Genomic DNA, 14,597 nt, shown 5'->3' on the forward strand with positions numbered 1-14,597 from the left:
TCCCCTCCTAGGTGTCATCTCCGAGCTCTGCCGGTCTCCCCCTCGCAATTTTGCTAAAACTCTCTCTCTCTCTCTTTTTTTTTCCTGGTATTTACCAGTCGGATCAAATTGTTGCTTTGGAACTAATCTGATTCTGGTACTGTTCTTCAAATGGTTGTCAGTCAGTCCTGTTCCTGTGTCAGATTAAAATTATCTCATGACCAAAGGTTCAGGTCTGTACTCCAATAGCCAGTTGTTATTAACTGCAAATCTTTGCTTTTATATAGCCCCCAGTATGTGGCAACTTATCTCAAGGAACTTCCAAGAAATGTAATAATAAAAGTAGATTCTAAATCAGAGGAGATAAGAAGAATAGCCAGAAACATGGTTTTGGAAGTGCCAGAGGAAGTGGTTGAAGCTGGTACAATTATAACATTTAAAACACATCTGGGTTTGTATAGGCTTTGGAAGAGATTAGAGGGATATGGGCCAAATGCTGTCAAATGACAGGTTTATTTAAGATATCTGATCAGCACAGATGAGTTGGACTGAAGGGTCTGTATCCATGTTGTGCATCTGTATGACTGAGTGTGTTAGGGAGTGAAACGTGGTGCTGATGGGCAGGGCCTGGGATTCTCCAGAGCCCCTGTACTCCAGTCAGAGGATGCGGTCCTGGGCCAGGAGCAGCACTGGAATCCATGGTTTCTGTTCCTGGCATTGATGATGGGGGAGAGTTAGGGGAGGACATTCTTGAGCTCAAAAGCTAAATGACTAGCAAGGAAGAGATTCACAAGAAGCTTTACACAGTGGAGCGATCTGGGGCTTGTAGAGTTGAGATCGCAAATACAAAGCAGGACAAGGCCTTGAAAGGAATGAGACATGAAGACAAGAACTTTAACCTCAAAGCTCAGGTGTAGGAGCCAAAGGTCAACGAGGAGATGATCGGATGAGGAACAGGTTTTGAATGTACTTATTGTGTGTATGACGTAGAGCATTGAATAGCAGAGCTGGGAGGCAACAAAGGTAGCAATATGAGTGTTGCAAACGCAGATGAGAAGGCGGAGACTGGAAATGTTCTAGATGTGGAAATAGGTGTCTGTAGGAAAGGGGATATGTGGTGTAAGGAGGTCTTGCTTAATCTGCAGTATTGGAAACTACCCTATCAGTACTTTTAATGGTATTGCTAAGACTGCATTGAATAAAGGAATGTCAAAGATAATTGACAGCTAGTATGTCCTAATTGGTGACATTGACCCCTGTACTGCCAGAATTCCCTGCAGGCCCCGACATGTTTATCTGGCAACTCCCTGTTCAGACAACAAAGAGTTAGATGCAGGGCTGTTTCACAATCCTGGAGGTGTAGCCTGCCTCACCTAGATTTCATTGTGCAGTTTTGGTTCCTTCACTTAAGACAGCGCATGTTTATATTGGAGGCAATTCAGGGAGGTTCACTCGGCGGATTCCTGTGATAAAGGGGTTGGTCTTGTGAGAAACGTTTGAGTGGGTTGTCCCTATACTGATTGACTTTTAGAAGAATTAGAGGTGATCTTATTGAAGCATGGATTTGACAAGGTAAATGCTGAGAGGATGTTTCCTCTAATGGAGGAATCTAGAACAGGGGAGCATATTTTCAGAATAGGGGGAAGATGAGGAATTACTCTTAATAGTGTGGCATTCTCTATCCCAGAGAGCAGTGGAGGTTAAGTCATTGAATATATTCAGGGTGGAGTGAGTCCAACTTTTGATTGATTAGAGGACTGAGGGTTTGAGGGAGAGGCAGGAAAGTCGAGTTAAATAGCTGGAATCAGTTGAGCTATGATTTTTTTGACTGAAGTAGGCTTGAGGTGCCTACTCACTCCTACTCTTGTTTCTCATGTCCTTTTGTGTTTTTCTGCAGTACTGGCTTGCTTTGTCTACTTGCAGGAGTGTTCAGCCCCAGCCTGAAAGGGGGTGTTCACCTCTTTGCAGACTCATTGACTTCTGGACATGTTTCAGAGAAGCTATGGCAATCATATCAGAATGACTTTGAAGTGGATCCAGTACAGATTCACTCGAATGACTCCAGGGCTAATAGACAATAGATGCAGGAGTAGGCCATTCAGCCCTTCGAGCCTGCACCGCCATTCAATATGATCATGGCTGATCATTCCCAATCAGTATCCTGTTCCAGCCTTATCTCCATAACCCTTGACTCCACTATCTTTAAGAGCTCTATCCAATTCTTTCCTAAATGAATCCAGAGACTAGGCCTCCACTGCCCTCTGGGGCAGAGCATTCCACACAGCCACCACTCTCTGGGTGAAGTAGTTTCTCCTCATCTCTGTCCTAAATGGTCTACCCCGTATTTTTAAGTTGTCCTCTGGTTCGGCACTCCCCCATCAGCGGAAATATGTTTCCTCCTGCCAGAGTGTCCAATCCTTTCATAATCCTGTACGTTTCAATCAGATCCCCTCTCAGTCTTCTAAACTCAAGGGTATACAAGCCCAGTCGCTTCAGTCTTTCCGTGTAAGGCAATCCTGCCATTCCAGGAATTGACCTCGTGAACCTACGCTGCACTCCCTCAATAGCCAGAATGTCTTTTCTCAAATTTGGAGACCAGAACTTTACACAGTACTCCAGGTGTGGTCTCACCAGGGCCCTGTACAGCTGCAGAAGCACCTCTTTGCTTCTATACTCAATTCCTCTTGTTATGAAGGCCAGCATGCTATTAGCCGCCTTCACGACCTGCTGTACCTGCATGCTTGCCTTCATTGACTGGTGTACAAGAACACCCAGATCTCTCTGAACAGCCCCTTTACCTAATTTGATACCATTGAGGTAGTAATCTGCCTTCCTGTTCTTACCACCAAAGTGGATAACCAGACATTTATCCACATTAAACTGCATCTGCCCACTCACCTAACTTGTCCAGGTCACCCTGTAATCTCCTAACATCCTCATCACATTTCACCCTACCACCCAGCTTTGTATCATCAGCAAATTTGCTAATGTTATTGCTGATACCATCTTCTATATCATTTACATATATTGTAAAAAGCTGCGGTCCCAGCACGGATCCCTGCGGTACCCCACTGGTCACTGCCTGCCATTCCGAAATGGAGCCGTTAATCACTACCCTTTGTTTCCTATTAGCCAACCAATTCTCTATCCAATCTAGTACTTTGCCCCCAATACCGTACGCCCTAATTTTACTCACTAACCTCTTGTGTGGGACTTTATCAAAAGCTTTCTGAAAGTCTAGGTACACTACATCCACTGGATCTCCATCGTCCATCTTCCGAGTTACATCCTCAAAAAATTCAAGAAGATTAGTCAAGCATGATTTCCCCTTCATAAATCCATGCTGACTCTGTCCTATCCTGTTACTATTATCCAGGTTAAATGCTTAGGACAAGTTGTGTAGAGAAGGTTTATCTTTCCTTCAATGTTTTAAAAAAAAAGAATTGATCTACTGGAGATTTTTAAAGGATTTTATTGTGTCAGTAGAGAGAAACTATTTCCTCTGATGTCAGGGAGCCAGCAGAGAACATCAGAGGGTAACCTTCAGTTACAGCCAAGGGTGAAATTAGGAGGCTCTTAACAGAAATGGAATTCTGGAGTGCACTCTGTGAAGGTAGGGGTATGGATTATTTTATAACTAGTCATACACTTATTGAAGCAGGAGTCAATCTGCCATCTGAAGCTGTTTATTTGCATTTATAGTTCAATACAAATTCCAGTCTGCTCTCTGTTCCTCCTGACCCACTGTAATTATGTGCTTCAGTCAGCATCTGCTGTTCTCTCTTTTCTCTGGAGCATGGTCTGGTTTATTCTTAAAGGGACCAGCATTTATAACATGGTCAGGATTAATTGGACATTTCAAAATTTAGATGGGCTTTTGTTCAGCTGGGTAAAGGGATACAGAACAAAGGAGGGTAGGTGGCGTCAAAGTATATTCTGGATTAGTGGTGCTGGAAGAGCACAGCAGTTCAGGCAGCATCCAAGTAGCAGCCTGAACTGTGCTTTCCAGCACCACTAATCCAGAATCTGGTTTCCAGCATTTGCAGTCATTGTTTTTACAGAGTCAAAGTATAGATCAGGCATGATCAAGTTGAATGGTGAAACAGGCCTAAAGGGTTGAATGGCCTACTTCTATCTACAGCTGTCATCAAATATGATTAGGTGTTAGGTTCCTTTGTCTTCTCCCTGCAGTTCCTTGTTTGCATTTTACTTCCCCCTTTCTTTCTTGTAACAACTTAGTTCCCTCACTATTCAATATTTGTGGCAACCACAAATGGATTTCAATGTCAATGAATTATTACAACAGAGAATGGGAACATTTGGCCCATTGCGTAAGTGCTGGCTCTCCGAATAAGCCTCTCACTTAATTCCATTCGCCATTTTTCTCTCCATAATTCTAAACTATCTTCGTTTTCAGGTAATGATCCAATTTCCTCTTGATAATCTCAACTGAACATGCCTCCTCCATACTCTCAGGCAGTTCATTCCATATTCTTAATTGCTCACTCAGTGAAAATGTTTTCACCATTGCTTCTTTTGCCTATTATCTTCTCATAGAACATAGAACAATACAGCACAGAACAGGCCCTTCGGCCCACGATGTTGTGCCGAACTTCTAACCTAGATTAAGCACCCATCCATGTACCTATCCAAATGCCGCTTAAAGGTCGCCAATGATTCTGACTCTACCACTCCCACGGGCAGCGCATTCCATGCCCCCACCACTCTCTGGGTAAAGGACCCACCCCTGACATCTCCCCTATACCTTCCACCCTTCACCTTAAATTTATGTCCCCTTGTAACACTCTGTTGTACCTGGGGAAAAAGCTTCTGACTGTCTTCTCAATCTCTTCTCTGTCTTCTCTGCTTCTCGATCCTTCCTCCAACAAGAACCATTTCTCCCTGACTACTCTGTCCAGACCCCTCATGATTTGAACACCTCTATCAGATCTCATCTCAACCATCTTCAAGGAAAATTGTTGCAAACTCTCCAATGTACCCACTTGACTGGAGTCTTTTTACAGGGGCTTTAAGAACTTTTTTTCAAGATGTGACAGTGCCTTTAATTGATAGTTTCTCTTTGAGTTGCCTGGAAATCTGGATTCTTCAAGTTCAGTGGGCTCCCTGTGTAGATTCAGCTTGGCACCTGGAGCTTTGTTGAATGTACTGACCTGGGAGCGTTGAGTACAAACTGCAGAACATCCTGTTTAAAAAGAGGCTCCATTGGAAAAATTTAGGTTTTAGGCCAAGTGAGATGGTTGAGTTAGTGCAATAGAACAACAGCAACTTTCATTTATATAGCACCTCCAAACTCGATACATCAGGATGTCTCATGGGGTTATATGCTGCTGAAGTGCTTTTTGAAGTATGGTCTCAGCTGTAACAGGGGAGGTCAATTTGTCAATTACAGTTTCCCCAAACAGCAATTTGACAATGATCTGGCAGTCTATCGGGCTGTTCATTGAGGGATAAAAATGTTCTCTTTTCCCCTTTCTATTTCTCTCCCAACCCAAAAGGTTTAGTGGCATTGCAGTATAACCTTTTGATCATGGATTTCTACACATTTGGTGTACAGGTGTGCCCATTGCTTGGGCAGACGAGAAATTCTTGGATATAAAACACTTGCTGCAGGAATGGCTCGTGCTTTGCGCAACTACATTGTGTAGTTGGTACTACTTTGAAAACTATACATTTTAATGATGTCTTTGATTTGTTTTGCAGGCAACCTTGACAAACACATTCAGCTTGAGCGTTTAGTCGCCCAGTTTTTGGGTGTAGAGGCAGCAATGACGTTCGGGATGGGCTTTGCAACCAATTCAATGAACATCCCAGCTCTAGTTGGGAAGGTGAGCTGTTGCTTGTTATGTGCTGGTCCACATCTACTTCTGCAGTCTAAATTTTTTGGAGATTAGAAGAATGAGAGGCATTCTCAATGGAGCACAGAAGTTCCTGAAGGTGCTTGTTGGGGTAGACACTGACAGATTATTTCCCCTAGCTAGACAATCTAAAACAAAGGAGTGCAGTCTCAGAAAAAGGTAAAAAAAATCTTCACTCTTACTTTTCACAATGAGTCTTTGGAGTTCTCTGCCCCAGAGGTTTATGGAGTCTCCACTGTTGAATAAATTTAAAATTGGAATATATGACTTTGTGTCTCAGGGAATTCAGGGATATGAGAGATGCGTAGAGTTGAAGCCCAAGAATAGCTATGATCAGTGTTCCCCTTAGGCTAAGCGTGTGCACTGTTGTAAATGCATCTTCCCTAGAGACAGTAGACGATTAACCTGTTTCTAGGCCAAGATCCAATGTAAAGAAAAAGAGAAATGGAATCTGTCATGAATATTGCAATTAATTTACAGCCCCCCCCCCCCCTCCCTCCAAGGAGAATTATGCTAACTCCACTACAAAATAATTGAAGATGCATAGTTAGGTTCAATGGCACCAGTTTACAGTTAGTCAGGTCTGCTTAATAATTTGACTCTAAAATCAGATACAGTGATTACCTCCAAACTCGAAATATATAAAAGGCCAGAAAGAGAGAAAGAAATTCTTTGATTTGTAGTAGGATTTGGAAGCAGGGGGGTAGTTCCTAATCTAGAATGTGACCACAGCAGCCACTTTAATGCACTCTGGATTTGGAGGTGTGAAATGCTGAGAAAATTCAGTGCCGTGAAACTCTGCTGCAGAAAAGAATGAATGTCACTCATAGCTCAGTCAGCGCACACTCCCTGTGCAAGATTCCCAGTTCAAGTTCCTCTTCAGGGCTTGAGTACCAAAATTGTGATTTCATTGCAGCGCTTAGAGGGTTCTGCGCTTTTGGAGAAAATGTTTACTGAGTTCCCTCAGGTAAAAGATCCTGTGGTAATTTATCCTCAAGGGAGTTGAGGGTTGAATGATGTCAGGCATGAAAGTTAAGGCTGCAATCAGATCAGCAGTGATCTTATTGAATTGTAGAGCAGGCTTGATAGGCTGAACGACCTATTCCTGCCAATATTTCTGATCTTGTGAACCACTATTTGCGCAGGAAAAAAAAACGTGAAAGGCAATGAATAAATAAAATGAATGTCCAGAATTACCTCTCCATCACATCTCTTAAGCCTTCCCTACACTCTAAGTTGTCAGGCAGCTTATCCGCTATCCAGGTCTCGTCTCCAAAATCCTTTTCCTCATTACTGACTCTTTTCCCCTCCCTGGCAAAATGTGACATTAAGCGATTCCATTCACAACCTTGGTGTTACCTTTGACCCGGAGGTGAGATACTAACTTCAATTTTGCACCAGCGTTCAGATCACTTTTTAAAATTTCTTTTACTGGAAGTGGTAGTCACTTGTAAGGCCAGCATTTGCCATCCTTCCCTAATTGCCCTTGAACCTAGTGGCTTGCTCGGTCATTTGAGGGCCTTTAATAATTAACCACATTGCTATTGGTCTGGAGTCCCATGTAAACCAGAAAGGGTGAGGAAGGCAGATTTCCTTCCATAAAGGACATTGGTGAATCAGATGTTTTCTTACAACAAACATTGGTTACGTGATCGCCATTAGACTAGCCTTTAATTTCAGATTTTTCCATCTGACATGGTAGGATTTGAACCCAAGTCCAGAGTTCCAGGTTATTAAACCAGTGACATTACTACTGTGTTTACCCCTAATCCATACAATCTCCCAGCTTCATCTGTTTCAGCTCATCTAAAAAGGCCATTCATGCTATTGTTACCTCTCGACTAGATTTTTGCAGTGGCCGATCTCCCACATTCTGCCCATAAATTTGATCTCATCTAAAACACTTACACCCCACGTTCCATTCCCCTATTAAGTGTGCTCATGACTTACACCGGCTCCCTGTTAAGCAGGACATCGATTTTTAAGTTCATAGCCATGTTTCTAATTTCCTCTGTGAACCCATCCGTCTCTAATTCTGTAACATATTTCAATCCACAACCTTCTGAGATCTCGTCTAATTCTGACCATTCAAGCATCCCTGATTTTAATCACTTTGCTATTGGCTGGTGTGCCTTCAGTTACTCAGACACTAGGTTTTGGAGACCCCTCCCTTAACCTCTGCTTCGCTATCTCGTTTCTCTCCTTTTTGACAGTTCTCATTGACAGATTTTGGCCAGCTGCCCTAATATCACCTTATAAGATTGGTGTTGTACTGCCATTTTATAATGATCCAGTGAAGCATCTTTGGATGCTTTACTTCTTTAAAGATGTTTGATAAAATATGTATTGATGTTGTTGTCGTCATTAATCAATTTGATGAAACTCTCAGCATAATTGGTCAATTTTCTTTTGAAAGGAGCACCATTGAATTGATGATTTTCCTGCAGGGAGACGTTGCAATTTGTATGAAAACTCCAAAACTGCCACTGAAATACCTAAAAGAAGGCGATACAAATAGTTGAGCTGGCCTCTGATAAAGAGAAGTTAATATTAAATCTGTGCTTCATTCCTCTCTAAAGCAGTCATGTCTCTTGGGGCGCATTGACAAACACAAACAACAGCTCCACTGGAAATTTTCCCTGCCCAGCCAGTGAAAACATAACAGCAGAAAAATCAGTGAATATTTAAGGTCTCTGCCATCCTTTACTTTGATTCCAAATCACCCAGCCACAACCCATCAACCCTTGATATGTTGTCATCAAAGGAAGATAGCTTTATCTATTTTGGGTGTACTCGCTGCGCACATTGACCTCTCCAAAAGCAGGTGCAGAACAGGCAAAAGGCCAGATAATAGCTCTGTCTACTCTGCAGAGTATTTACCCGTAGGAGGACCTCGCCTATTGGATGGAGAATCACACCCCTCGTTCTCTGTTGTGGAACCTGCTGTCCATGTGACCCAAATCAACAGAATAAAAGTCTCCTCGGAGTAATCAGTTTGAGGCAACTTGTCCTTCCAGTTGTTAACACTAAACAGCTTCCGATTCACCTGCTCCCCATTGACAATTCTCATCATCGCTCAATATGCAGTTTTTTAAAACATTAATTTATAAGGTGAGGCCATCGCTGTCAAGGTCAGCATTTATCCCCAACCCTAATTGTCCTCAAGCATATAATGGTGCACTGACTTCTTGAACTGTTGCAGTTCATGTGGTATGGGTACACTGACAGTGCTGACAGGGAGAGAATTTCAGGATTTTGACTGTGACAGTGATATGTGGCTTAGAGGGGAACTTGCAGGTGGTGGTGTTCCCATGTATCTAATGCCCCTTGTCCTTCTGGTTGGTTGAAATCATGAGTGTGGAAGGTGCTCTCTAAGGAGCCTTGGTGAATTGCTTCAATGTGCCTTGAATAAGATATACACTGCTGCTACTGTGTCAGTAGTGGGGGGGAGCGAATGTTCGTGGATGTGGTGGTGGTCAACCGGTTGCTTGGTCCTGAATTATATTGCGCTTCCTTGAATGTTGTTGGAGTTGCACTCATCCAGGCAAGTGTGGAGTTTCCATCACATTTAAGAGTTGTGCCTTGTAGATGATGAACAAACATTGAGGAGACAGCTGCTATCACAGGATTCCCAAACTCTGACCAGTTCTTATAGCCATGGTATTTCTATGGTCCAGTTCTGTTTGTGTGACCCCCGGATTGTTGATGGTGGAGCGGTTCAGCAATGGTAATGCCATTGAGCGTAAGAAATTGGAATTTAGTCAAGAAGAAATGGGGTATTGCTAATGTTTGCCTCATCAAGAATAGAAAAAGGTTATCATTATCATCAGTGTCATTCAGGACAGAAACTGACCCTTTGGTCCAATTAGTCTATGCTGACCACAATCCCAAACTAAACTAGTCCCATCTGCCTGTGCTTGGCCCATGTCCCTCCAAACCTTGCTTATTTGTATACTTATCTAAATGTCTTTAAAATGTAATAACTGTACCTGCATTCATCACTTTCTCTGGAAGTTCATTCCACACACAAACCACTGTTCAAAAAAAATTGGCAGTTCTTGTCTTTTTTAAATCTTTCTCCTCTCATCTTAAAAATATGCCCCTAGTCTTAAAATTCCCCACCCTTGGGAAAAGGCACCCATCATTTGCCTTATCTAAACCCCTCGTGATTTAATAAACCTCTATTGGTCATCTCTTAACATCCTACGCTCCAATGAAAAATGTACCAGTCCATCCAGCCCCTCCTTGTAATCCAAACCCTCCATTCCCAGCAACATTCTGTTAAATCTCTTCTGAACCCTCGCCTTAATATCCTTTCTATAACCGAGAGACCAGAACTGAACACAGTACACCAGAAGAGGACTCCCCAACATCCTGTACAACTTCAATGTAATCCCAGCTCCTATACTCAAAGTCACAAAGACAAGCGTGCTAAACACCTTCTTAACCACCCTATCTATATGTGATGCAGATTTCAAAGAATCATGTATCTGAGCCTCGAGGTGTCTCTATTCTACAACACTACCCAAGACCCTGCTTTTAATTGTATAAGTCTTGCCTTTGTTTATTTTACCAAAATACAATACCTCACATTTATCCAAATTAAACTCATCAGTTTGAATCACATTAACATTAATCTTCGAATATAGTATGCAAGCCCCTACATGCTTCATAATCACTGAAAAACCAAAGTTTCCAGTATTTCACAAATTATATGATAAGGAACCAAGGAGGATTAAGGTTATTTAATTTTTGAAAATCATTTCTGTCTTGAATATATCACTCATGAATGTTCAGAACTTTGCGGCACGATGGCACAGTGGTTAGCACTGCTGCCTCACAGTGCCAGAGACCCAGGTTCAATTCCTGCCTCAGGCGACACTCTGTGTGGAGTTTGCACATTCTCCCCGTGTCTGCATGGGTTTCCTCCGGGTGCTCCGGTTTCCTCCCACAGCCCAAAGATGTGCAGGTCAGGTGAATTGACCATGCTAAATTGTCCGTAGTGTTAGGTGAGGAGTAGATGTAGGGTTATGGGTGGGTTGCGCTTCGGCGGGGCGGTGTGGACTTGTTGGGCCGAAGGGCCTGTTTCCACAGTGTAAGTAATCCAATCTAATCAATTCTACTTAGCCAGCAAAGATTCGTGGAGAAGACAGAAATCGTTTTTGTCCAAATCTAAAATTTGTACAATGTGTGACTGAAGCAATTTTAAAACAGAAGTGAAGCAGTCAATTGATTGTAAGCTCCAGGATGTTACACCTTTTCAATGTCTTTCTATGCAGGGCTGCCTAATTCTGAGCGATGAGTTGAACCACACTTCTCTTATCCTGGGTGCTCGTTTGTCGGGAGCCATCATCCGAGTATTTAAACACAACAGTGAGTACTGGCATTGCGTCGGTCTTTACACCTGATACATCTGACTGAACCTGCGATGAAAGAATTACCTTACGAGGAAAGGTTGACAGTTTGGGCCTGAATCAATTTGAGTTTAGAAGAATTAGAGGTAATCTCTATTGAGGCACTGTAGATCCTGATGAGTCTTGACAGGGTGTACTGAGATGATGTTTCCACTTGTGGATACAATTTAAAACTAAATAATCACCAATTTAAGGTGAAAATTGAGAAATTGTATCTCCATGGGTCATGAGTCTGTGGAATTTTTTTTTAACCCACCAGGGAGCAGTGGAGATGGGCCGTTGAATATTTTCATGGCAGAGTTTGACAAACCAACAAGTCCAAGGTTATCAAGGGTGTGCAAGAAGGTGGAGTTGAGACCATCTTCAGATTAACCGTAATCTTACTGAGTGACGGAGGTGGCTTGAGGGGCCAAACGGCCTATTCCTGCTCCCAATTCCCATGTTGTGAAAATGCAGAGGTTTGATTTTTGGTTTGTAGGGAATCAATGAACTTCAGAATCAAGGGCATGGTGCAGTGATTATAATTTCAAGAATTAGTTATTCTTAAATTATCAGTGTTACAGGTCAAGTATCTTTAAACATTGTTCAGCTTCACGTGGGCTTGGGTTAGATTTATGGCTTGTATAGAATCATGGAATTCAGCCTATTATGCTTGTATTGAGTTGTCCGGTTAGGTCTGTGACTCTATTTCTTCCATCGTCCTGTAATTCTTTTGCTCCCTTTGACTATTTATCTGATTCTCTGTTGACTTTCTGTGGATCTGTGTTTCACCATCTATTCAGTCAACTCTTTTCAGATCACATCAATTCACTTTGAAAACAAAAAGCCTTTTCCTCAACTTGCGCCAGGTGTTTAGGTCCATTGCTTTAAATGTATCTCTTTTAGTTACTAACCCCTCTTTCACAAGGAAAACTTTTTGCCAATAATTACCCTTATCAAAAGGAATGGTATTCCACATCTCTTCTTGCCCCCCCCCGCACCACCACCAAACCCCCTCAACGGGACGTCAGTGACCAGGGCAAGCTGCATGGCTGATGTCACTATACTGAAGATGAGGTGGAGACTAGGATTGGCATTGTGGAAGTTCCCATTTATGGCAGTATCTATGGAGTAGGTCCACTCAACTGCTACTGAATCACTCTGTCTCCTACTGCTGCACTTCCTGGGAATGGCCAAATGAGTACTACTGAAGAAGCTTAGGAAAGAACAAGGCTCTCTGTCAGACTGTAGAAAATTATAAATGAAAAATGGCCAGTGTTGTTGTGGGGGAGAGCTAGTAAGTGGCATCACCCTCTGACTCCAGTGTCCTGAGGACAAAGTTGGGGTAGTGTTTAAAGGAGGTGTCAGTGCCCCTGTGGGGAGGATGGAAACCTGATGCCACTAAGATCCCTGAAGCAACAGCATATAGTCACCGATTAGTCCTTCAAGTGGTTCTGATTTGCTACCCAGTGCTGCCTTCAAGCAGCTTTCTCTGGCAAGGATGCTTGGAAAGGGAAACACATTGGAGAGCCAATCTCAAAGAAAGTCACTGGGAACCACAGGATCCATAAGTTCTTGGGTAATTCTAAAAAGGTGCAAGATTCAAACAATATTCACATTCTTTATTATCATGCCATTTGTTTACATGAATGAAAATTGAGTTGCATTCCAGCCTTGGTGGAGCTGTTGAGCAACTCTGTAAATTTTTAATCAAGTTAAGGCATGCACTTGCAGCATTGCCAAGTCATTTGCCAGTGAGGGATGGGAATTCCTCCTGCAGTCTTTCCTAAAGTTGTCTTTAGCTGATTTTAGAGCCGGTGTGATAGTATATACACCCTTAGGATCCCATTTCAAACATGCAGACATGCAAACAGAGGTTCCAAAGCCAGGTGGTAGATTGTAACCTGGAGCGCTGAACTTGTGAAAATCTATTGAACAAATAATAAAGAGCAGCCTTCATGGGAATGAATATGTTGAAGTCTTGCATCATAATGGTATATGTTATAGGTGAGTTATTAGACAGGCTGATGTGAGTTCCTTAGGCACTTCAAACCTTCATTTTGGGTCTGCACAAGATAGAAGCAAATTACAAAGAATGAAGGAAAGCAAATCCCATAAAAGTTTCATTTTTCTATGTTTCACTGAATGTGGGTCCTAACAGCAAGGCCAGCATTTGTTGCCCATCTCTAATTCCCCTTGAATTGAGTGACTTGCTAGGCCAATTCAGAGGGCTATTAAGAGTCAACCATGCTGTTGTGGGTCTGGACTGACATGTAGGCCAGATCAGGTAAGGATGTTAGTGGGGTTTTTAAGTGAGTCACAGTTACCATCAGCCTTATATTCCAGAATTATTCATTAAATTTCCACCAACTACTTCTGGGTTGTTACTTCAGTGACACTACCACTGTATCACCATCTTCACAAGCTTAAGGCATCACTGTTCACATGAATAGTATAGTTAACATCAATTGAGAGATTCATTCCAATTTTCCAACAGTTCCTCTTTGGGATTAATGGGATTGCTGCTCAAAAGTAGTGGGGTCTAACGTAATGGGCTAAATGTCCTCCTCTCTGTCCTATACATTCTCTTGATTCTATGGTGTTTACTCGCAGATTTGAAGATATTTTTTAATTTGGTTGCCATGCCAGTCTTGAACACGAGTCAGCAGTGCAGGTCCATCACAATCCCACTGGCTACTGTGGTATATCATTTTGTGCTGCTACATTACTTCTGTAGGTGGTGTTTTTGTTACTGTGGAGGCCACCTGGAGTAGTATATCAACTGGTTGGCCAAATTAATGATTATATAACCAGGCCAACTTTGCAGGGATCTAAGAATGGAAACGTGCATGTCTGATTTGTTTTTTTTTTCAAAACCCTGAAACTCCTATCTTTTCTTTTATTACTGTTTTGGTTGCTCCTTCCTAACACAATCTTTCGAGTTATGGCTATTCATTTTAAATAAAACCAGCTTTCTTTTTGGTTTCTCTTATTTGTCCTTTAGTCACTGGCATGGGCCTCATTGCTTTGCCAACAAGCAAGGTAACATATCTGCGTTGTTCATTTTATAATTACAAAAACGGCTTAGACGACAATAACTACTTATTTACACAGCACCCCTAACATAGCAAACTGCCTGTAAAAACATCTGAAAAGTTATCAAGCAAACTTTGACACTTCCAGATACTAGGGCAGTTGACCAAATATTCTTTTAAAGAAAAAGGTAGAGAGGTGGAAGATTTAGAAAGGACATGCCAGAGCTTGGGACCAAGTTTTTGATCAATTGTCCTTGTGTGGTTCAATCAAATTTGGTTTATAGAAGCCCCTGTGAAATATTTTCCTATGTTGA

General features: G+C 42.2%; 1 protein-coding gene across 1 annotated transcript in view; it reads left to right on the forward strand.

The window, feature by feature from the left end:
- Positions 1-14,597, forward strand: part of sptlc3 (serine palmitoyltransferase, long chain base subunit 3) — a 121,484-nt gene that overhangs the window by 64,354 nt on the left and 42,533 nt on the right. The window contains exons 5-6 of the mRNA XM_072581512.1: positions 5,701-5,825; positions 11,135-11,228. Coding sequence (XP_072437613.1) covers positions 5,701-5,825; positions 11,135-11,228 — 219 coding nt within the window. The remainder of the gene's footprint in view (positions 1-5,700; positions 5,826-11,134; positions 11,229-14,597) is intronic.

Source organism: Chiloscyllium punctatum, chromosome 11 (assembly GCF_047496795.1).
Source record: "Chiloscyllium punctatum isolate Juve2018m chromosome 11, sChiPun1.3, whole genome shotgun sequence".
Lineage (NCBI taxonomy): Eukaryota > Metazoa > Chordata > Chondrichthyes > Orectolobiformes > Hemiscylliidae > Chiloscyllium > Chiloscyllium punctatum.